The sequence below is a fragment of the Phaeoacremonium minimum genome (genome assembly GCF_000392275.1).
Source record: "Phaeoacremonium minimum UCRPA7 unplaced genomic scaffold PA7_03_scaffold_61, whole genome shotgun sequence".
NCBI classification, from domain to species: domain Eukaryota; kingdom Fungi; phylum Ascomycota; class Sordariomycetes; order Togniniales; family Togniniaceae; genus Phaeoacremonium; species Phaeoacremonium minimum.
This window is the reverse complement of record NW_006920968.1, coordinates 49,801-72,787: the sequence shown is the minus strand read 5'-3', so window position 1 is coordinate 72,787 and position 22,987 is coordinate 49,801. Positions and strand designations below refer to the sequence as shown.

General features: G+C 51.3%; 7 protein-coding genes across 7 annotated transcripts; 4 read left to right on the top strand and 3 right to left on the bottom strand.

Moving 5' to 3' along the window:
- Nucleotides 1-482: 482 nt before the first annotated feature.
- Nucleotides 483-1,943, bottom strand: UCRPA7_1095 (putative peroxisomal targeting signal receptor protein; the record flags this gene model as incomplete). Its single annotated transcript, XM_007913676.1, has 1 exon — nucleotides 483-1,943. One exon carries the CDS (start codon nucleotides 1,941-1,943, stop codon nucleotides 483-485), a length of 1,461 nt encoding a protein of 486 aa, XP_007911867.1.
- A 1,871-nt stretch (nucleotides 1,944-3,814) lies between these two features.
- Nucleotides 3,815-6,591, bottom strand: UCRPA7_1094 (putative rna exonuclease protein; the record flags this gene model as incomplete). The annotated part of the gene is made up of 2 exons (XM_007913667.1): nucleotides 3,815-6,030; nucleotides 6,582-6,591. 2 exons carry the CDS (start codon nucleotides 6,589-6,591, stop codon nucleotides 3,815-3,817), a joined length of 2,226 nt encoding a protein of 741 aa, XP_007911858.1.
- Nucleotides 6,592-12,946: 6,355 nt separating this feature from the next.
- On the top strand, nucleotides 12,947-13,609 carry UCRPA7_1093 (putative nadh-ubiquinone oxidoreductase kda subunit protein; the record flags this gene model as incomplete). The annotated part of the gene is made up of 3 exons (XM_007913675.1): nucleotides 12,947-13,087; nucleotides 13,159-13,400; nucleotides 13,468-13,609. 3 exons carry the CDS (start codon nucleotides 12,947-12,949, stop codon nucleotides 13,607-13,609), a joined length of 525 nt encoding a protein of 174 aa, XP_007911866.1.
- A 797-nt stretch (nucleotides 13,610-14,406) lies between these two features.
- On the bottom strand, nucleotides 14,407-15,166 carry UCRPA7_1092 (putative 40s ribosomal protein s15 protein; the record flags this gene model as incomplete). The annotated part of the gene is made up of 4 exons (XM_007913670.1): nucleotides 14,407-14,476; nucleotides 14,533-14,829; nucleotides 14,980-15,056; nucleotides 15,152-15,166. The coding sequence occupies 4 exons, from the start codon at nucleotides 15,164-15,166 to the stop codon at nucleotides 14,407-14,409; spliced, it is 459 nt and encodes a 152-aa protein (XP_007911861.1).
- Nucleotides 15,167-17,007: 1,841 nt separating this feature from the next.
- Nucleotides 17,008-18,060, top strand: UCRPA7_1091 (putative arabinogalactan endo- -beta-galactosidase protein; the record flags this gene model as incomplete). The annotated part of the gene is made up of 1 exon (XM_007913683.1): nucleotides 17,008-18,060. The coding sequence occupies one exon, from the start codon at nucleotides 17,008-17,010 to the stop codon at nucleotides 18,058-18,060; it is 1,053 nt and encodes a 350-aa protein (XP_007911874.1).
- Nucleotides 18,061-19,565: 1,505 nt separating this feature from the next.
- UCRPA7_1090 (putative glutaredoxin-c4 precursor protein) lies at nucleotides 19,566-20,432 on the top strand (the record flags this gene model as incomplete). Its single annotated transcript, XM_007913666.1, has 2 exons — nucleotides 19,566-20,046; nucleotides 20,113-20,432. The coding sequence occupies 2 exons, from the start codon at nucleotides 19,566-19,568 to the stop codon at nucleotides 20,430-20,432; spliced, it is 801 nt and encodes a 266-aa protein (XP_007911857.1).
- Nucleotides 20,433-21,905: 1,473 nt separating this feature from the next.
- UCRPA7_1089 (hypothetical protein) lies at nucleotides 21,906-22,547 on the top strand (the record flags this gene model as incomplete). Its single annotated transcript, XM_007913681.1, has 1 exon — nucleotides 21,906-22,547. One exon carries the CDS (start codon nucleotides 21,906-21,908, stop codon nucleotides 22,545-22,547), a length of 642 nt encoding a protein of 213 aa, XP_007911872.1.
- Nucleotides 22,548-22,987: the final 440 nt, after the last annotated feature.

The following is a 22,987-nucleotide window of genomic DNA, read 5'->3' as shown; positions in this document are numbered from 1 at the left end:
ACCCCGGTGAGGACGGATCAAGGGCAACCTGTGGAGAAGTATATGCCATTGGATCTGATATGGCTTACGCGGCGGGCCACAGCAATGAGTACTGTATTATAGTGTATATGTATGAAAGAAACGCAAACGCCAAGGGCTATGCGGCAAAAACTGTATGTACATGTCAAGCGATCTCCAATTCTGTCTTCAAGCTTGGTGTTGCATCTCTGAATGATGGCGAGTGATGTGAAATGCACTTAAGGTAGCTTGTGAACACGCATTTCTCGCGAGCTAACCTCGCACCTGAAGTTGGTGATATGTATAGCTATGTTGGAGTGACATGGTCAAATAATACACGACACCTAGGTTAAACTCCGGTTACTGTGGATGCAGCCAAAATATGTACATGCGCCGTGATCTCGTGGCTTTAGACCACACTCTCAATGTCTATCTTTTGAGGCAGTGCTTCTGAGGATGAATCTCCTCCTACATGACCATCCCGTTTAGAATTCAAAGTCTGCTCTGAAGATGTCGGGATCCATCCCCACAATAACCTTCTCGCTGAGATCCCGACGTCCCATGAGTGTAAATACCCGGCGTAGAGTATCGTAAAGCGTGGTGCTCCGATTTTGCGTGGTCATCTGATCTAAACGCTCGTCACTGACATCGCTACCATCGCCGGTGCTGCTTAGAATTTCTCGCGCCTTTTCGCGCCCACTCTTCTCCACGCTCTTGTGCATGTCAAGAGCGTTGAGTAGGTGGCCGGCGGCCTGATCATGACAGCCAATATTCATACAACTGACACCAAGGTTATATCGTGCCCTGACAAAGTTGGGGTGCAAGGTCAGGGCTTTCTCGTACGCCGCAATGGCCTCTTCACTGCGGCCGCTATTCGCCAGAGTAGCGCCAAGGCGATTCCACAGGAGGTGTATCTGACTTCGCTGGTTGGTGCTGCCCATCTCGCTGCTGGTGAGGGCGGCGCTGAAACAGTCCACGGCCTTATCGTAGTCCTCAGCGCCATAGAAAAGCACGCCAAGACCAACCTGTACGTCCGGATCCATATGCTCGCCGTCAGGTGACAGCTGTGCTGCTCTGATAAAGAGGTCGGTGACCTTCTCGTGGAGTTGCGCGCGGTCGGTGAAGCCCATCTCAGCGGCTGAAGATAACTCCGTTGGCGAGATGATGTTAGGATACTTCACCGATAACCAGCGTTCAAGCGTGCGGTAAGCTGTGCTATCATATCCCTCATTGGTGTAGGAAACCGCCAGGCCCATCAGAGCAGCGAGGTTGTTCGAATCTAATTTCAGAGCGTGTTCGAGTGCACGGATTGCTGCCTCCTCCTTCTCATTTTGTGCTTGAGCCGATCCTAGGTAGACCCAAGCTTCGACATGATCTGGTTGCTTCTGAACTGCGGCCTCGAACGCGAGTGCGGCAAGCGACAAGTTACCGCCCTCGTTCATGATGCGCACGCCCTCCTCAAACGGGTTCTGTTGGTCTTTGAAGATGTTCTCCTCCTCAAAGAGATACTCCTCTACTGGGGGGTTGGCGGTGACACGACCACTACCGGCACCCCAGCCTTCCATGTCGTCGCCCCATTTCATGCCCAAATCGTCGTCCGCCATAGATCTCATTGCATCGTTCTCGTTCTGAATGCCCCGCCATATGGACTCGAAATCGCCGAAGCCGGTCTCGGACTCGAGTATCTTCTCATCCAACTTGTTGAGCTCGGGCTCCATTGCCAAACTTTCGTCCTCCCTTGCTTGTTTGTCCTGCAACTCAATCTGGGCAAACTGCTCCTCCCACTGGTGGTCATCCAGCTCGACTATCTTGCCCTTACCCTTCACGTCGGTCTGCTGGTCCGATATGTGGTGTTGCGGCTGGTGTTGGTGGTGGTACATCTGATTGTACATTGGTGTCTGCATGCCCATACTGTACCCGGAGTTCATCATGCCCACCCCCATCATTGGCCGATAGGAGTGTGTTGACATGGCGGCACCTGGCATGGGACTCGACCTCGCCGTCTGGCTGTGGCTGGCCTGCTGGAAGCTGGCAAACTCGTCTGCGCTGAATGGAGATGCCAGCGGAGCCTTGTAGGTGCCTTCCATTGTGCCTGGGCCGTCCCAGACCGGCGATGTCGACTTTGCGCGTAGATGGATCCCTTGGGAAGGATCTACATGCACTTGGCCGCGAGAGACGGGGCCTCCTTGATCGAACGCCATCTCGGGCATGCTGGGATTTTGGTGGAGGAAACCGTTCATCATCTGTGGGCACGGGCGAGGTCAGTACACGCAGCGTTGGGCTGTGCCAGCCTGATCTTCGGACAAACAGGCAATCACAGGCAAAGAGCGAGGGATTATTGGTGATTCACACAAACTCACCTCGTCCTGAGGAGTGCTTCTTCCAGCGCTTCGAAAAGAGTTCAGGGAGCTATTTGGGCCCCTGTTGACAAACTTGTCTCGCTGCAGACTCTTGTCATCCTGGACATGCTTGGTAAACTGGCTGAGTGGGTTGCCCGCGGTTGAGCATTCTGCACCGCCGAGGAAGGACATGGTCGACAGGTGGCACAAAAATGGCGATGGTGAAGCGAAGGGATTCGCAGCCAGCCGCGTGGACGTTGCGTGCGCAAACAAACAACAACACCGCGCCTCGTAGGATCGTGGGCTCTGCTCTCAATATCTATGAGGTCGGCCGTGGGGTGCCTCGGCCGATGCCGCCGAGTCTCACTGGACGGAGGCGCCCGAAGTGAGGTTCCTCTCACAAGTAGACGCCTGCCTGGCAATGCGCGGATATGGTGGCCGAGTCGGGTGTGACAGATCTACTACAACTTAAACGGTCTCTAAAGCCGTCTATCGGTTCGTCTGTCTGTCTGACCGGATCTTTTGTTGCTAGGTGTTGGTATATGTGTGCGTCGGTAAAGTTGGATGGATGAGGGGCGACGAAGGTTGGTAGGAAAGCGCTTTACTAATGGAGAGAGGCCTTGCCTTAGCCTAGGTAAGGTACCTAAGGTAGGTACCTAAACAACACAGTAAGGTAATCAAGCAGGTGAAGGCGACAGTAGCGTTGCCCCTACGCTGGTGGCGGGGTACCTGTAACTGGGACATTTATAGCGGCCTCTCTGGCCAATCGGCTGAAGATTCGCCTTGCCGAGGCTCTTCAGGGCAAGCCAGGGTCCTTTTCCCCAATCATCCCCGCATTATCGTCACTGGAAGGCGTCCATCTCCTGTCAAAATGCATGTGCGCATGTGCCTGTCGCATCCCCCTTTCTTCTGATTAAACATGGTCCCAGTAAGCCAAGGTTGATAGATCTTGGAAATGCCTACGGATTGCAAAGCTAGTAGGACCCAGGGAGGATGCATGCGGTTTTCCCAATACCCAACACCTGGTCGGTACTCTTTGACTGACGAGCTCAACGATGCTACAACATCTTGTCAAACGCTTGACTTGATGACGCGAGCGGTACCTACCTAAGTAATATCTATAATCGTATCATGGCGAGTGAGTAGGTGCCTCGGCAAGTTGGCAGGTAGGAGATACAACCAAGCTCAGATTAGGTATGTCACCAAGTCATCCGGGGAACATTCAACGTAGGCAACTAGATTGCGAGGAAGCTATCCCGAAATCTCTTCTATGCTGTAGTTGGCATTCGTGAGATGTCCATACTCAATCGATGCTGCACATCGCCATGACAGATGCCTCTGGCAGTGGCACATCTCTTGCCACATGCCTGGTCCCCTGGGTATCTACTTGATTCTCACACGACATGTCTACCTCCCCAGGCGTCCACATTGCCATCTGGACACGCAAATAGGTCAGTGTTTGCCAACGTAGCAGGAAGCTATTTGACGCCCACAAATCCAATACCATTACGAGCTCTTCGTACTGCTCGCTTCAAGGCCTGTTCCTCCACATCTGTCCACTTGACACTCAGCTCATCCCACTTGCGGCCAGGGGTGTTGTATTCCCGTTTCCATTGTGATTGCATATTCTGCAGCCTGCTCATCTCCCGAGGATCACCGCTTCCGCTGAAGACAATGAAGGCCGTGCAGGGTGGGAGTCCGTCGTAGATGCGCTGCAGACGCGTGGACAGCCGCGTTAAGCAATCTTCGAGGGTTGTCTTTGACGGTTCTCTGCTAGGCGGTGCCGAAGGTGGCAGCTTTCCAGGTTGTACGAGACCGTCTCCAGCAGCATCCCTTGTCACAGACTCATTGAGGACGAAGGGATTGTTGTGAGCCGAGGCATGCAACTCCGCAAGGTCAGGGGGAGGTCCGCCAGCCTCGTCACCCTCCATCCTGTTGCGATTCCACCAGCCTTGCAAAGCCTCCAGCTCGCGCATGCGAGCCCACACGAAATCAACACCTCCGCCCTTGATTACCCTGCCGTCATCATCGCCATTCACGGCGCGTAGCACGCCTTGTTCGACCTCCGCATCGCTCTTACAGCCACCAAGCACAACGCTTGCAAGCCCACAGGCGCTGCGACTGGCATCGCCCCAGTCCACAGCCGCAGACGTCTTTCCCAATGCAATGCCACCCGTAGCATCAGGGCCGGCTTGCGCCCGATACGCGGTGCCCGCACGAGCGAGGCGTTTGAAGAAGTTCTCACCCGAGGATTCGCCAGCCGCCCATGCTTTTCCCTTCTCGCATTTCTTCTTGACTAGGTCGAGGCAGGTCTTTGCATCCTCGATACTGTTGTGTCCACGCATCGTCCCATGTCCCTTCTGGATCTCACGGTTGAGATATTTCTGCGCAAGCCATTTCAGGGCGTGCTTGAATGGCGGGCCCTTCGGGTGCGGGAACATGACCGAGGTGTCAACGATAAATGGGTGTGTGAGCCGTAGGGCCTTCAGATCTGAGTCCAGGGAGTGGCCAAGCAGTATAGTACGCGGCGTAATGAGAGCGAGAAGTCGGTTCTGAATGTCCTCCAGTGTCGTGGTAACGGGCTCGAGCATCTCCTTCGTGATCCCAGAAAATTGTGTCACATAATCGATGATGGGTTTTTCTGGTTTGACAAGCTCGTCCATGACAACCGTGCCGTCCCAAGAGACGACGCTGATTCTTGTGAGGGAAAACTCCTTCTCGCCCGTCATACACATTTCGCAATCAAGCGCGAGAATCTCACGACCTGCTGTGATGCTCCCATGCTGGATCTCGTTCTCAGGAACGTCCCCGTCCGCGAGCTTTTCTACATGGGTATGAACCCAGCCCTCTTGATCCTTGAAAGTGACGCGGCTCGCCTCATCGGTCAACGTGGCGGGATGCGGAAGAAAGCCGTTCTCAGAATACTGGTCCGGGCCAACTAGAAATTCAGTGATTCGTGTCCGTACATCCTTCCAGCCCTGAGGATCTCTCGGTGGCTTTGGACCTTTCCTACTCCTGTCCTCTGCTGACTTAGGCAGAGGAACCGTGAGAAAAGTAGTGATGGGCGAGTGCATGCGCGCTTGTCGGTCATCTCCAGTAGCTCTAACAGGCCATAGATGCGTGAACATCTCTGCAAAAGGTTTCAGGGCATTCGGGATCCGGTCCTTCTTCAACACGCGCGGGTAATAGTCGTCTGGCGATGTCGAGGTACGATCGGCCGGTGGCCCCGTACCATCCTTTGTACTCTGAGAATTATAGGAGGAAAAGTCCACATCATGCTTGAACATGGCCTCCTCCAGCCCAGGTACGATGAGGACTACCACTTTTCTGAAATGGGGGCGATGTCTTACGGCAATCCACGCGGGGGCGGAACCGTCTGCCATGATATATAGAACCAGGTCGCGCAGATGAGTGATTTGTATCTTGGCCTGTAGTCTGGCCTGCGATGAGAACGTGATAGATGGGTAATTGCTGCCATCGGGCTTTGGTATCTTTTTCGCCTTCTTATTCGGTCGTTGAACAAGTTGCCAGTCGTCGCCGCCTGCATCAGCCGCGTGTGGGCTTCTGCGCTTCACCCCGGCACTGCCAGTCGAATCGCTTGTAGCTTGAGACGCAGTCTCGCCGACGGCGTTGCTCACTTCCGAGCTCGCATTACCCGGACTTCCATCCTTATCCTCGGCACCCGTGGCCATGACTGTGAGCACGTTGAGCGAGTCGCACAGCTCGTGCTCGAATTCGTGTAGTGTCCCTCACTTGCCCCTCACTCACACGCGGGTTTCGAGGGATGTCAAAGAGGTGTAGATACTAGGGGGTACTATTCAGTCGTAGGCTTCGACATGGCAGGGTGAGTTAAGCTGGGAGGTTGAAGGGCTTGAAGCTCGGAGTGTAAGGTGTAGTAGCTGTTGGCGTCGCCGGGCTCTGCACTGGTGATAATTTTCTAGTGGACCTGAACTACGGTAGAAAGGTGTACACGCTAATGACGATCAACTACCTAACTCTAGGTACCGTCCGTGGGGTACGGGTGTGGGCGCCCCACCAGTCCAGTGCACTTTGTCGCTCTTTCGGGGGCCAGGACTTGGGGACTGCAATCTAAGGTACCTTAGTAGGTACCACTCCAAAGGCTATCTTCCCGTTAGAAAGTCATCTACCTAGGTACCTAGGTGGGTAGATACGATTCCTAACCTACTTCCTCCAACAGGCTGGATACTGCGGCTTTCAAGTCACCAAGACGTGCCTAGAGCGCACCCTTTGTCATGTTCACGATCGATGCTATCCTCTAGCCTACTATTGTTACCGCTCATAAGGACACTTCATCTTGATCCTGGTTGAGACACGGCGAGAGCTTTCGGCGAAGGCTACACGCTGTAACACCCTCCCAAACACCATTAACTAGCAGAAGTGCCGTTCACTATGGAACAGATCCGTTGCGACTGCAAGCAATGCGGTCATTCACTAGGCACATTCGTCAATAGTTGGACTCAGATCGGGAAGAGTTATTTCAGTCCGATCCTCTCACCAGAGCGCGGCCAACAAATTCGCAGACGTGGAGATGTGAGGTCAGGCGAGAAGCACAGTCTCGTCGAGAACTGGTAAGCTGAGACAATCTCCTAATGTTAGAAGTATCAAATATTCCGAGTCTTTGACACCCACCCTCTCTTAGCCAACTCCAGGATATTGCCTGTGCTGCTTGCGGTTCAATCATTGGTTTGGAGTGCGTCAGCACCCCCGTGAATCACGTCCTTCAGGAGTGAGTCCTTTCCTGTCCCGTTCTGTACCGTCTCCGAGCATCGTCTGACGATTTCATAGAAAGCAAATCCTCCTGCGTCATACGTCTGTGGTTCCAGTGTCAGTCGCTGGAAACCATCATGTCGACTTGGTGGTCAAGCGGTATTTGCAATTGCGCGAGCGCACGACCACTGCCTCAAGCAGTAGAGCCACACCAGGGAGAGGTCACGTTGGCAACCCGCCATCTTTCGTCGAAGACCAAGACAATGCTTCGGATGACGGAAAACATCTGGATATCTCACATATTCAGGCTGACCTCGACGTCCAAAGAGAGGATATTGATCGGATCGACAGCGCTGGCTACCAAATTGTCTCTGCCTTTGACAAAGCCGTGCTTCGAATCGAGCATGAGATGCAAGGCCTGCAAGACTCTTTCAAAAACTTGAAGCAAAACATGGGAGAGAATCAAGACCATCTCTCCTCCCTAAAGACTGAAGTGATTGATATCAAGAAAACTGCAGCAGGTATTAAGGCAGTCGATAGTCTAAGTAATCTCGTGACTTCTTTAAAGACAACCGTGTCTAGCCTCAGACACGACCTGGATGCCACCTCCATGCACATTCGGAAGGATCTCATAGCGGTCAAGTCTAGCGTCAGCCGAACGAAAAAGGAGGTAGACGATATTTCGGCGGTGGTGAGCGGCTGCACTTCAGCTGCCGAAATATACGCAAACGAAGTCAAATCACTCCGAGCAGAGCTGACAGCTCTTCGAAAGCAACTAATGCACAACCGTTCCGGACAGTCCACAACTTCGACAAACACAGCCGCATCATCAAGAGAAGTGGATATCCTAGCGAGTAACATTGCAAAAATCGGAAATCGAGCCAATCAGGTTGAGACTCTCCAGATGGAGTTTGACATTCTCAAAGGGCGGCTAGAACGTATGGAGGCAGACTACGGGAATAAACCTGATTTGGGAGTCGAAGAGACTGGGTCATATCCCCCGAATCTATATATATCAGGGAGGAGGAAACGTCCTTCCTCTGCTATGGATCCCCCTTCAGGACTCTCCCAAACAAGTGAATTGATCAAGTCGGATGGGAAGAAAACGCGACTGACAAAGACAGGCGCGGTAGATAAACGAACGCAGCGACGCACCTCCAGGCGTGGCGTTACTAGTCTAGACTAAGCGATCCCAAATACTTCAGTTCCAATAATCTTCCAATCTTTACCAACCAGGTGAAATCGCGGGGGCCGGGGGCGGGTCTCGAAAGTGCTCCCCAGGTTGTAGAGTCTTCCTGTCGTCTTGCGATTCAATGCCGATGCATTCTCGCTAGAACTTGGGTTTACTATCTCGACAGGAGTGATCTCGGCTTCAAATCTTTCTCCAAAATCCCTATCGCGAAACTTGCGAGATGCTCGACTTTTCTCAGGACCTCCGTCTCGAAGAATATTCCATCGGCACCGCCTTCTTTCCGAGCCCATGCGTGTAGTAAAGATGATTCTGTCTCTCGTCCTTCCAGGCTCTCGATATCTCGCAACATATCTTTGGCCAAGAGCAGTATCTCCCATTCCTCCGAGTGTGCCATTGGACCATAAGATATGACCATAAGTAGCATAGCTTGACATATTGTCACTTGATCCGCGCCCTGCAGAGCCCTAAGTAATGCTGGCTCGGTTTTCTCGGCAAGCTGTACCATGGCTGGATACGGTGCCGTGTTTGTCAACATTTTTGCAATGACCATCAAGCCCTTAAGCCTCCACTGCTTGAACGGGGCGACATGTTTGTATGGGTCGCAATTGAGCCTCGCAAAGCAAGCAACCGACAAGGCATGAATCAAGCTACCCTGTCCAACATAATATCTTATGGCCCCTTCGAGTGTTTGTGCAAGGGGCTCTGTAGCCCACATCTTCGCCTTTACAAGCTGTTGGCATTGTTCCCATTGATACTTAAGGGCCTCGAGATCGTCTCCATTGTTCTTCCCAAATCCTGCTTCGCAAGCAAGGTAGATCTCATCTAGCTGAGACTTTACTTCTACAGGCTCCGATGCTGTGATGGAAATCGGAGGCTTGTGAAACCGTTTGAGATCAGGGACAAGGCTAAACGAATTGAGACCAATGACTGGCGATCTCTTACAAACCTCATCTTTGAAAAAGGCCGTTAGTGTCGCTCACATGGTGTAGGAGATGGGGTAAAAAAAGAGATGGGTCAGAACAGCGTGTGCATCTACGCAATTCCCTGAAAGGTCTACAATCGGCATTGGGGTGCACTTACAACTGCAAGACAGGAGTTAGCAGAACCCACAGAACAGTATTTTAAAGTGCAGGAGTGTTTTTTCCTTGACTACATATCGATCTTCGATAATAGACAAAGGCTAAAAATCGAGATCTTGCCGAGGAGCGAGTTTGGTTTGAGATCTTGATCAGCCACAGCACTTACACATCTAAGTCACCACTGCATCTTAAGCAATCACAGCGAAAGTGATATAGGTCGAGACCCAGCAATCGGAATGTCTTCGGTTTCGTGTTATCTGCAGAGTATCAGCACCTAGCGAGGTATCGGAGTATCGGCATACCAATGTAAGAAATGGTGATCTCATCACCGCCTTTTATTGGCACTTCAGCCCTGAGAAAAGCCTTGCGGCCTATGAAGGAGACTGCCGCATTTGGTAGGCACGAGTGGTTGACCATGGCCAATATAGGATCTAGGAAGACTCCCGTCTGCTGACCTATGTCGACGTCCGACCTATCAAACGCATTTGTTTGGATCTCATCACCTATTAGCTGGGTCTCAGTTACGAAGACATTAGAGTGCGAGACTCACTTTACAGAGTAGATTCCTTGCCAATGATAGCTCCTCGTCTGTTTCGGCCTTTCCTGAGTATGTAACCCCGGCCACGGCCTGCAGATTAATGTCTTTCCACAAGTCTTTTCGCTTTTCGAAGGAGCTGAGATTACTCTCCAAGTTTTCTATCGCGGTTCTGATGCCCTCTTCTTCATATCTGAGAAGGATTTGCACCAATGCCCTCACAGGAGTGGGCAGCCAGTCTGTTTTGACACTGTCACGAACTCTTCGATAGGCTTTACACTGTGAGAGGAATGATCAGCGTTGTTTCGCGTTTCTACTACCGGTCGTGCACCTCTGGAAGCAAGGAGAATACGCTGATATATTTGTACATATAGACCTCAAAAGCTTTTCGATAACCAGATCAATAGACCTGCATAAGAGAATTGCTTACTCACCTCCTGCTTATGGATCAACACCCAATTCGCCTTCTGGCATGAAGGGCTACAATAAACGATGGCTTTACAGCCTGAGCATGCTCGAGGTTTGATGCCGTGGGCCAGGCAATGATTGCAGACCACTTTAGAGGATGGCCCGTCCGGCAACACCAGAACTGGGTCGGGAAATGTGGCGATAAGGTCACCCGGCTGGAAAGACTGAGAGGCATGGATCCTACGGCCTGCGCCTACACCACGGGTGCCGCCGATGGAAATGGTAGGAAGGGAGGTGCGAAGGGTCGTCATCTCGTTCACGTTGAACTAATATGTGACCGGATAATGCAATAATGACATAGCCAGAGATAATTGGTGAACTATGCTTGTCTGCTCAGGCTGAAATCGTCCATCTACACGCACAAGATAATGTTGGTCTTGTGGAATCACGTCAGAGACACGTGCTGACGAGTATTGTTGCTAGGAAAGATTGGTGCCGCAGATGGAAATATGGTGATATCTGTAGAATTGTCGCTAGTTGCCTCGAAAGGTTACGCTTCTATGCGCTTTCGAGGGAAAGTCTCTGTTCTGAGTGGCGAAGGTATACTGTGAAGTGGAGTGGAGGTTTTCAGAAGTGCCAGCGTACTTGATTTAGCGTACATGCCCATGCAGTGACATGTAGAACCCGCCGCAACAACAGCACGACGGTGCAACCTCAACTATTTCGTATTAGAAGCCAATTATGCAAGAGCCCTCTATACATTGTGTTTATTATGGACCTGCAAACTGTAGTGGTATTAAGATGATTAAAGATCCTCCTTTTCCTGTCGCGGTTTTCTTTTATCCCCTGCTCTCTGCTCCTTCAACCCGTTCCAGAGTTCCACGCTCCAGTGGCTCTTGTCCCTCCTATGCGCCTCCGCGATTTGTTTGATATGATGGTCCCATGCATCATCGCTGGGAAGACGGCGTGGCCACACACCTAACGTTGCACCCATATTCTCGTCCAAAAAATTATCCAGCACCAGATTCGCAAACTTCCTCTGCGCAGCAACGAGTTCTGGAGCGTCTGAAATCAGAGCCCGCAACACTTGTGCCATGCCATCATTAGCGAGGAAGTCGTTCCGAATGACCGGGCTTTTTATGAGGCCATTCATTGCCCCAACTTTGGCCTTCACGAGGCCTGGGTGTACATGATCTGAGATCATCGTCGTGGCATCTTCTGGAAAGAACATCCCAAACACGGCGTCATTTAATGGCTGGTGTGTCCCTTTGCATGTTAATCCTCTTATGTCCTTCCAAGCCACCTCAATCTCGTGGAGTGCTGTAGGGTTGTTCTGAAGCGCGGCGCTCAATATCGATGCTGCTCGAGAAGCTGTGGATATAGAAACATCGGATGCGTCCTCGCGGAAGACTTCTTGGCTGCTCATCATGCAAAGAAGTGCCTTCACTGCGCTCGTGTCCTCCGCTATCTTGAGCCCATAGTAGATGTCGTGCGCTATGTCCTCTAGCGTTTCCAGTGCCGCGTCAAACGGTCGATCGTCCAACGCCAATGTTTTAAGGACGGTCATAGAATCATGAAAAACCCTCGACTCGGTTTTGGATTCGTCCTTGGGTTCTTTGATCTTTCCCACTGGATCATAACCTGGTGCTCCACTGGGAATTTGTGGCTCATGTACAGCCGGCTCTGGGTCCACAACAACAACTGCGCGGTCAACGGGCAAGCCATCCAGTGAAGGATCTTCCTCATCGGGTACGTTTATCTTGGCCTCTTTCTGGCCGGTCCAGATATTCAATCTGACATGCAGCCCTGACGGTAACTCTTGATCGTCATGAACGGTCTGGAACTCGTTTGTTGGTTGAAACACCCTGGGATAACAGTCCGCCGGATTGGTCGTGTGACATATCAGATCGGTCTCTGGCGATGATGACGGCCCTCTTTCAGCGGCCGAGCTTGAGCCTGCCGTGCCGAATGCAAAGATGACAAATACTAGAAACAAGAGCATGGAAAGAGACGAGCCTTGTGATGGCCGCAACAATCGTCGACTATTGCCGGATGTTGAAATATTGACCATATCGATGCCCGGAAGGCTAGCAATGCTTGGTAAGAGCCACATATGTCGAAGCAGCGGCAAACCTCCCCGTAATGGTAGTTCCCAGGTGAACGCTTGCAAAAAAGAATGGCTGGTGCGTATGGGGCCGAATTTCGTGTGCACCGAAGATGAGAAGGCCGACAGCTGAAACCAATTTCGAGGGAAAGATCAAAAGGAATGCAGTTCACCCAATTAACCATCCATAGGATGAGGTCTCGAGTCTATTAATCATTCATAGAGTACATTGGCATGACACCGTATCCTGTTTACAATGAGTCAAACCATAGAATCCAAGAGAAAGGACACTTTGTATCTTGAAGACTTTCGCCTCTCTCTACCTTCACAGGGTGTCTTATCGAAACTCAGCACAAGGTAACTCTGGCCATTCGGGGCTTTGCCAAAAAGCACTCTATTTGGCAGCACATGATTCGCTACACTTGACGCAACCGCTGCTGCGCTAACGGCCAATTTAGCGCCCGGGGCTTGCCGCGCACCTTGCTCTCCTCAGAGCTTGACGGCGTGTGCTCCTTCGTTACTCTACTCAAACCACCAATTGACAACACAACCGGCCGAGCCAAGATGCTACCACTCCGACAGAGAGCGGCCGCTGTTGCTCGTCGAGCACGTCCTACACAGCTGCGGAGTTCGCGATCCTACGCCTCAGAAAGCCACGGACATCATCACGACCACCACGCCCCCGCGGTCGATGAGCCTCTCGGAGTATGTTGACCGGCAACAGAATGCGAGATGTCCATCTTGTTGTTCACAATGGGACTAACTATTGGTCATAGGCTGGTTTCTTCATTGCGTTTGGAGCTCTGCCGGCCGGGGCGCTCGTCTACTACATCTCGAGACCGGGCAAGGATGGCGAGCCGTCGAGCGTGACAAAGGCTATTCAGAGCTGGTCGGACCTCGGCAAGCAATGGGAGCAACGGAACACTCTTCACACGGCAGCAATTGAACAAGCAGCATTCGATAAGCACCTCTATTACAACGCTGGCCGGAACGCGCATATTGAGCTGAAATATCCAGAGTGAGTTCCGGCTCACGATAGCCGACGGCTAGTCATTGAAATGGGCGGTAAGCTAACTGAATGGCAGGATGATACAAGCGGGACCCGATCGTAATGTCCCAGCTGGCCACTATGCGAACCTGGATAATGTAGTAGCTCACTATCGAAACCAGCACCTCGCAGAAGAGGAGAGGAAAGCGAAGAAGCTAGCATCGACGAAGGAGGCGTAGGAGTCCGATGATGTACCATACCAAATAAAATGATGCACATAGCAGAGATACTTGCGTTAATCGACGAGTCTTGTCGCTTTGTTGCCGCCATTCCGGGTGCTCTTGTAGCGAAGCATGACTAGATAACTGACTCCTCTAGCTTACTGTGTTCCACATATTCTCACGCATGTATATGCTTTGAGACTATAGATAGCATGAAAGGAAGTCTAATTGAGAACCTGGTCTGGTGGTCCAGGATGATCTCACAATATGCCGAAACCATGCCGGTAATCCCGATTGCATGTCTGCCACGATTGTAATCTTCCTGCACCCGGAGCTGACTCAACAAATTTCATCCTTGATAAAAAGCAAGCACATTCATTAGGTTGTTGGACAAGACCAGTTCGATCAGCCTGCACTTACAGATTAGGCGAGAATTCCGACTCGCTGAGGTGTCCTCGAAACATCCTGATTTCGTTAGTTCCAATAGAGAATATTTCATTCCATGCCTTCATGCGTGAACCCTAGAGATGAATTTATCTACCCGAGAGACTGAGCAAGACAATGGTCACGACACGGAAAAGGATACGTCATGACATCTCCCACCAGAGCTGAAGCAAATCATTACACGGCAGGACTGGTACTTGAATGGTGAGAACGATCAATTCATATGGCTTGGGATGCCTAGTGCACTATGTGCATGTTTCATTTTACTATCTTCACTAGATAGTGTTGACCTTGCCATCCTTTGACAAAGTCGAGACCATTCGCCTGATCCATATTGAATCGATGCAAGAACCCCAAGAAACCCGCAGCCTTTACTTGAGAGGAATGAAACGAGAAGAGTGCGTGGCACCGATACCGGGTCTACCGTGCTTGACAGGCTTGCTATGAGGTGGTCAGTATAGTGATATTTCGATGGACACGCAACATTTAAGACGTACTATGAGATAGAGAACTCTGCCAGGTAGTGCCCAACCATCTCAGGCTTGATCTCGACCTGGTTGAACTCCTTGCCGGAGTAGATACCAATGACGCTTCCAATCATCTCGGGGACGACAATCATGTCTCGGAGGTGAGTCTTGACGAGGTCAGGCTTCTCGTTGGGCTTGGCCTCCTGCTTGGCCTTTCGCAGCTTCTTGATCAGGCCCATGGGCTTGCGCTTCAGACCACGGTTGATTCTGCGACGGGCACGTGCGTGAACGACATCGCGCAGCTGCTCAGAGCTGAGGTCCAGGAGTCTGTAAGAGCGAGCGTGTCAGCCTCTCGTTTCCTGTCTTTCATGCTTGTGCTCGGATCCTTCTCCATCCAGCTATCCATCCATCGCAGCAATGCTAAGGGAAAATGCGGTGTCGTAATCGGGAAACTGAAAAACAAGGCGGAAAACATACTGGTCGAGATCGATTCCTCGGTAGGAAAACTTGCGGAAGGCTCTTCTCTTCTTGATCTCAGCTGCCTCCTCCGCGTTCTGTTCACGAATTCAAGGTCAGTCTTGCTATGCTTCTCCGACATGTGTGTGCGCGCAGACGGGCAAGAGATGATGGGAAAGACGCCGCTACGTACGTATTCGTCAGCCATGATTGCGGTTGGGCTTGGTCGGGATTTTCACTTTTCGATGGTGATGAATCGAAGAGCGATAAATCTGGCGATGATGGGGCCGTCGTTGATTAACCAGAGTCTCGGGCTATGGCGGGCTTGGTTGCTCCTTCCACCACGGCAGAAAATTCTAGGGTTCGGCAACCCTCTCTGTTAGGAGATTGGCTCCTACCCACGTGACACTCTGACTGACTACACAAGTGCGAGCTGGGCGTCTTCAATTGGTCACAACTATCTTGACCCACTCTAACAAACCACGCGTGTTGATTGGTTTTCACTAATTGCTCTACCCACCTAGGCAGGTCTATGATGGATCCCGTCTAATCTTCTCTTAATCGACCGACTTGCAAATGTATAATGCATCCAGTCTCTTTCTACAATTTGCAGAAGTCGAGAACTCTTCTTTCATCTCGAAGTAAATTGAGATTGCTCGCTCTAGGAGCTCGAACCCCATGGAACGGCGACTTGCCCTCATGATGGCCAGTACCATCTATGGCACAAGTCCAGTCTCCGCAAGATCTGAGCTCAGTATGACGACTAATTGATGCTGTTCTCCAGCATATCGTTCCATGAAAAAGCGACCACAGGAAGCATTGCACAATCTGCTTTTGCTTTGCCCCGTAGATCGTAGTATTCCTAATGTGACTGTGCCATGGCGAGGTTCTTTCGATTAAAGTTGTCACGGACAGCCTATGCTTGCTACGAGAGTGCCTTTATGCTACCTATCGTCGCGTTATCAACGCCATAGCAAGTTCATGGCGTCAGGATTGTGGTCGCATGGCGCTACATCATTTCCGGACAACTGATGTTTGATGTTGATGTTGATGGATTCTTCTTTGATAGAGTACCCTAGGAGTGTAGAAAAGTAAGAGCAAGGGACTTCCTGGGCCGTAGCGCCGTTCTACTGGTACTGAATTATCAAAAAGGGGTCACGCTTGCTACGTGCTCAAAAGACAGTAATGGATGCCGCCTTGGTTACAGGTCTGGAGATACGTCAACACTACGCTTCTGCTCTTGATGGAATAGAGGATGTCTTACCTCGCGAATCGTAGGAAAGTCCTGGTAGCCATGTATTGAAACATGCTGAGTGGTGTACAGGGCGGATGACCGAATTGGACAAGCTCTAATACCCAAAGACGCAAATGCGGCGATGCCATGCAGGCATCTAAAGACGAGGCAGGTCTGATCGGACCGAAAGACTGGCTATATTGTACAGACGGGACACCTGCTGTTCACAGAGTTCATGGTGATTGAGTAGGTGGCCGTACGGTCCGGGTGGAGCCGAGCTTGTCCAGGGTTCCCCGGAAAGGTTACTGGGCTGTAGAATCGGGTTGCCGGGATAACGGGATGGTAAATCTTTGTAGAACCACCCAAGCTTGGGTAGGACGATTGGCGAGATCCTGCTCTGGTGTATCAAATTGATTGGTGGGGATACCAGCGATCGTGTGAAACCTACCTCGGTCGCGGATTGCGAAGGCGTTGCCTCCTTTTGGTAAGACTCTTCAGGGTGATGGCCTGTTACTGGCAAGGCGAGAGCCAGAAATGGTGTCGTGGATACGACAGGAGTAACCCCTTCCCCGCACCGTAATATCGCCAACGGCTGTTGCGACCCTGGGCTCGTCAATCGTCTTCCTCACTTCCCCCAATCATAGATAGGGGAAAGAGAGATGAGAGATTTGTCCGTCTCCGAGCGACTCCTCAAGGCTCGTTTGCCAAATTCTTATAAACATGTCTACATCCGCGACTGACCCCAGAGGTGGCATCGAGATGTGGGTGCCCAGTCATCGTTCGCATGAGAGATCGTCATCGCTACCACTCACATTATGTTGATCCAAACGGTTTTAACACTCGCCTTCGCAGCGTCAACAGCATCGGCAGCCCTGATGTACCGTGGCGTTGACTGGTCGTCCATCATCGTAGAAGAGAAGGCCGGGACCTCGTACAAAACAGCGAGCGGCACCACTCAGGCACTGGAAAAGATACTGGCATCGAGTGGCGTCAACACGGTCCGGCAGCGAGTCTGGGTCAATCCGTCAGACGGAAATTACAACCTTGCGTACAACCTTCAGCTTGCGAAGCGGGCAAAGGCCGCTGGGCTTGGGGTATATCTGGATCTCCATTTCTCTGACACCTGGGCAGATCCCGCCCACCAGTCAATACCATCCGGATGGCCGACTGCGATTGACGATCTCGCATGGAGGCTGTACAACTATACACTCGACGTCTCGAACCAATTCCAGAGCAATGGCATCCAGCCGTCGATCATCTCCATTGGCAATGAGATCACGGCTGGGCTATTGTTCCCCACGGGGTCGACGTCTTCGTACTCCAACATTGCAAGGTTGCTGCATTCAGCCGCATGGGGCATCAAAGACTCGACCCTGAATCCGAAGCCTCAGATTATGATCCACCTCGACAACGGTTGGAATTGGAGTACCCAACAGTACTTTTACAAGACAGTGCTTGCGGCGGGCACCCTGGCCGCGTCAGATTTCGACATCATGGGCGTCTCGTACTACCCTTTTTACAACTCTGCTGCGACATTGGCGTCACTCAAGTCGAGCCTGACGAATATGGCCAGCACCTGGGGCAAGGGTATTGTGGTGGCCGAGACGGACTGGCCGACATCGTGCCCATCGCCAAAATATGCTTTTCCCAGCGATGCCAGCAGCATCCCCTTCTCTGCCGCTGGCCAGACCACGTGGATCAAGGACGTAGCGTCCATCGTGGCAGGGGTGAAGAACGGTCTGGGGCTCTTTTACTGGGAGCCAGCGTGGATCCACAATGCCAACCTTGGGTCATCATGCGCGAACAACTGCATGTTCTCTTCAAGTGGTCAGGCTTTGTCCAGCATGTCCGTGTTCTCGAGCATTTGAGTCCGTCGAATTGTGGTCGTTCCCGAGCGATACATGTGCAGAGCTAGCGGGACGGGACAGAGTCACATCCAGCATCTTCCATCTGCGCGGGCTAGAATGAGGAAGATGGAAGAGTACAGCAAGGGCAACAGAAAGTAGGATATGACTGAACACAACAGAAACAGAACTTTCCTCGCTACCAATAGTCTGTGATCTGAAGCCGGTCTGCATCATGTTGTTCCATATACCTTTGGATCGTGAAATAATCCTAATTCCGGGCTCGATGGCCAGACGGAATATGATTGTGGTCTGGAGGAAAGAGGGAGGACGTTGTACAGGAGATAAGAGCCGCACACATCAGCCCTGTTCTGGCCCATTCGTCCTCCATGACACACCCAGGCACAACATGTAGTAGCCCCTGCATAGCAGCAAGCCCCTACTAGGAGGTTTCGCCCAGGGATACATTCACATTTCGATGTTGGGAGGTGACCAGGTTCCTCCCCTGTATGGCATTATCTCTTGAAGCGGTAGTCACTCACTACATGGTGGCCACTTATCTTTGGGAACTGCTGAAGTACATGTAGATACAGTAGCCAAGGCGAGAGCATGCGCTATGTGTCTACTCTGTGATGCACGCACGGGATGTGGAGAGGATATCGGTCGGGTGGTGATTGCCATGTGCAAGGCTCTCGCGTGCTGGCGTGCATAAGCTTGATAATAAGGTAATGGAAGATTGGTGCAACGGTGCTATCGAACAAGCCAACCTTTGAATCCACCAATCGACCCTACCAGGCAAGCCCCTGGCGGGAGGACCTAACCCAAGCACCTAGCCAATCACCCAAGAGACTCCCAGCTCGCGGATTTCAAGGTTACCTTTGCCGTACCTTGACACGTTATTTAGATAGATTAGCTTCAGGTAATACTTACCATGGCCAAGCCGACCGTTTGACCCGCAAGCAAGATGGATTGATTTATGTCAAGTGTGCCTTCGCCGGGACATCTCCATTGACATCCACGTGCTCTAATCAATTGCCTAGGTAATCAGTTGAGGTGTACGACAAGGGGTGTAGACGAGTTTTCATATCCCCAACTGCTGTCATCTTCTCCTAAGTCACCTAACACCTGCAGTCAATCAATCCCTTGGGGCAACATTAACCCCTCGCAGACTCCACCTTACAAACCACAGCTACGCTTCCTCCTCCCATCGCACGCCGTTGGAACCACGGAGTGACCTCTCCTGTTCTGGCACATTGATCCTCATTTGGAAGAGCGAGTGCAGAGGAAATGCTCACTCTGCTTCCTCTACCTGCTACATCTCCACCACACCGACGCGCTCACTGCGTTGATCGAAGCAGGTGCTGCACCTGATCTTGTTGCGAAAACATCCTCCCTGTGTGCACCCGATCAGCTGAGCAGCTCCTCTACCCAGCCAGACGTGGTCGCGATCACTTCTTGGAATCGATTGCATTCGAACTATTCTTGCCTACCTTGCAAGCTATACTTGTCGACCAGAGCCGCAGCCCAACATGCCTTCTGCAAGGCGCGTCCGGCTCCTGTTCTTCGGCGTGCTCGCCTTGGTCGTCATGACCCTCATGTACACATCCCGACTGCGCCAGTCACAAGAACGCGATACCCGCACACTAGGCGACTTCTACTACAAGACTGTGAATGGGCTAAACAAGGCCCATGGTGACCAGGCTGTGATGGGCACAAAGGCAGGCCAGACAACACAAGACAAGGATAGAGATGGCGACGTCGACGAGGATGATGAACAACTTGCCCGCGAGATGGCCCAGCGCCTCAAGGACGCCGAGCAGAAAGCCAAGGACCTTGCAAATGCAAAATCTCCAAACAGACCGGATGCGCCCGAGAAGATTGTAGGAATTGGAAGCTCAGCCGATGGCCAAGGCAAGAAAGATGAAGGAGGCAACAGTGTGGAAGCACAGGAGACAGACGAGGAACATGCAGTCGAGGTGACATTGAACGACATTCTCAAGAAATCACCTGGTCAGTTGCCTCGAAAAATATCCACCATCCTCCTCGTGAACATTAGTCTAACCTTAACCACCTCAGTCATCATATTCTCCAAGTCATATTGTCCATACTCTAAGCGAGCCAAGGGCCTGTTGCTTGAAAAGTACAATATCGACCCCGCTCCTTATGTTGTCGAGCTTGACGAGCATCCGCTGGGCCCTCAGATCCAAACCCGCCTCGGTGAAATGACCGGCCGACGGACTGTCCCCAACATCATGGTCAATGGCAAAAGTATTGGAGGAAGCGATGATATTGCTGAACTAGACAGGAACCACGACCTGGTGGAGAAGATTAAAACGCTGGGTGGTAAGCGTGTTGAAATGAAGGAACGCTTCATAGAGTCTGGCAGTAACCTTTGAAAATAAGTTGCTGGTCTTTGGAATTCCGATCCACCATCAGACACGGACGGCTGGTGGACAGTAATTGTAGGTGATTACCTTGGCCGTATTGGGCTTGGTTGTGGACCGTTTTCTTGTATTAATGCTGTCGGATGGCTCCTGGATTGCATCAATGGCGTAAGGAGTTTGTCATGACCATGGGATCTGGCCTAGTGGACAAATATTATCCATCAAGAAGCCTCCAACGATAAGGCTTGTGTGGGCGACGTGTATTAATACCATCTTTTGTAGCAAACAAGTGTCCGCATTCGTATATAAAGGTTCCTCAGGTCTGGAAGACATCTTCGCTTGATCTCTGTGATTTTAAATCTAAATAATATCCGGCGTGTTAAACTGTTTTTTTTTTTTTTTTAATTTTTGTTTTTTTAATAAAGAAAATGGTAATTGTCTGATATGTCGCGGGAGTTTTATATAAGATTGACTCTTGACTCTCGATCAGGTCCGGCTTAAATATAGTGCTTCATCTGTGTGTACCAAGCAACATCCGGGAGACCGCAGCTCTTCCCGAGGGTTCATGAGAGCATCTTAATTGCCTGTTGCACTAGCGCTCTCAGCAGCGGTGTTGAAACCCGTGAAAGGTATGTTGCCGGTGGCAGTTGTCGTCTGAAGTGAGCACAAGTACTCAGAGTCATGATTAACGGTGGTAATGGCTGCCATGTGCCCGGCTTGTGTCGCTACTTCCCTACAGCATCGCCCCAGTCACAGCTGCTTCATCGCAACTTTCATGCGAATTCACTTATTTTTATTGTTCATTGGTCTTTCCTATTGTCTACCTACTCACACGTCGACTTCACTATAGCTGTGAGCTCCGAGGCCATGATCCGGCCATCAGGGTGCACGTATATATAGGAGCACCGTTCTTGAGAGACCACCCGCCGTCCTTCACTCTCCGTCTTTTGCTTCATCACTCTTATCGCTTTGGCAACTTCGTTGACTGTTTGGACAGACATAAATCTGTGTATTGCTTACCACAGGTCGTTTCCCTCAACATGGCGGCTTGTGTCATTCCCGTGCCTATTCTCCTCCAGGTCGCAGAGCAGGCTGACCTTGAGACCATCATGAATTTAGCTCGAACCTGTAGTGTAGGTGCTTTGCTTTACCTGTTTACGTCTGATCTTGACAAGCAACTGGCGGTCGTTGAAATCAATTGGCAGACCCCGGGCCTCTGTTCTAACAGCTATACAGACAATACGAAACATCATCTTCGAGTATGAACACTCTATCTCTAGAGGGAGGCTCTTGTCTGGATTTCTTCTTCCACCTTTGGGGCCAGTGCTGTCCTCGGACGGACCAGATCGCTTGTTGATAGAGTCTTGGTCTTTTGCGGTCGTTCGGGACTTCGAGCTTCGGGAGCATCGCATCAATTCTATCCTGACAACATGTACCTTCTTGTGCACCTGGAGGCCTGAATCACTTCGCATCACAGCTGCGGCGATGGACAAGTTCAAGCAGGGGGTCAAGCGAGCTCTATACATCACAGATCTCCTGGCAGACACTGTGGCGCATTATCCCAAGATGCTCGAGGGTGCAGAGGCCAACGGCAAGAGGTTCCGCAACACCAAGATCATGGCGAAGATAAGATTTCAACAGATCAGAATCATTCGTTGCCTACCCACCCGTGATCTCGCATTCTTGTTGGCGTTGACAACGATGGCCGGAAGGGGGTACGCTCGTTATCAAGGCCCGAAGCTCGAAACCGAACCAGACGGCTGGGATAAAGTTATCTCATTCCAGGAGATGATCCTGCGACACGGTTCTTACAGCCTATGGGGCTTTGTACGAGGTCCGATTGAAATCACCAATCGTGTGCAGGACTACATTCTAAATGGTGTGGATGATATTCGAGAGTGGGAATGCGCGCAGCACTTCATATACCACGATGAAGATGGAGCATACGAAGCGACGAGCTTGGACGACAGCGACACATCTTGGATGGTTGACAGCTTGCCCGGATTACACTTGACGTTGATGAGGGAGTTTAGAGCCCGCCTCGAGAAGAAAGGAGAAACATTCTCAGACGCTGACAGGATCAATGAGGTTGTCGGCCAAAGTATTGGCGAACCAATTCAGGTATAAGGACGAGGTCGACTACAACACAGAGGCTACTGTCTTGGGTCGCGACTGGGTATATCTACATGTATTTATCTGCTGTGGGCTTCTCTGGGCGCTGGGGCTTTCGGGGTTGAGTCATGAGGTATGAGTTCGAAGATGGCCAATAAATCGTGGGGGGCTCGTGGTTAATTACGTATATACGATGCATTGATATGGTGACAACGAAACGATCTTTTTTGACCGGTGCAATGGAGCTTTGTTAATATTGATATCACCATCGTGGCATATGTTCACAGCAATCTTATTCAGCGACTCTCCAGACAAGTTTCTCCGCACTGGGAGCCCTATCCCGTAGGAGGCCCAGCGCTTGTTCCGCACGCTCCAAAAGCGATGGGCCATCGATGATCTTCTGTTTATTTGGTTGGATCACGCCGTCTGCAAGTAACTTTGGTATGATCTCTGGT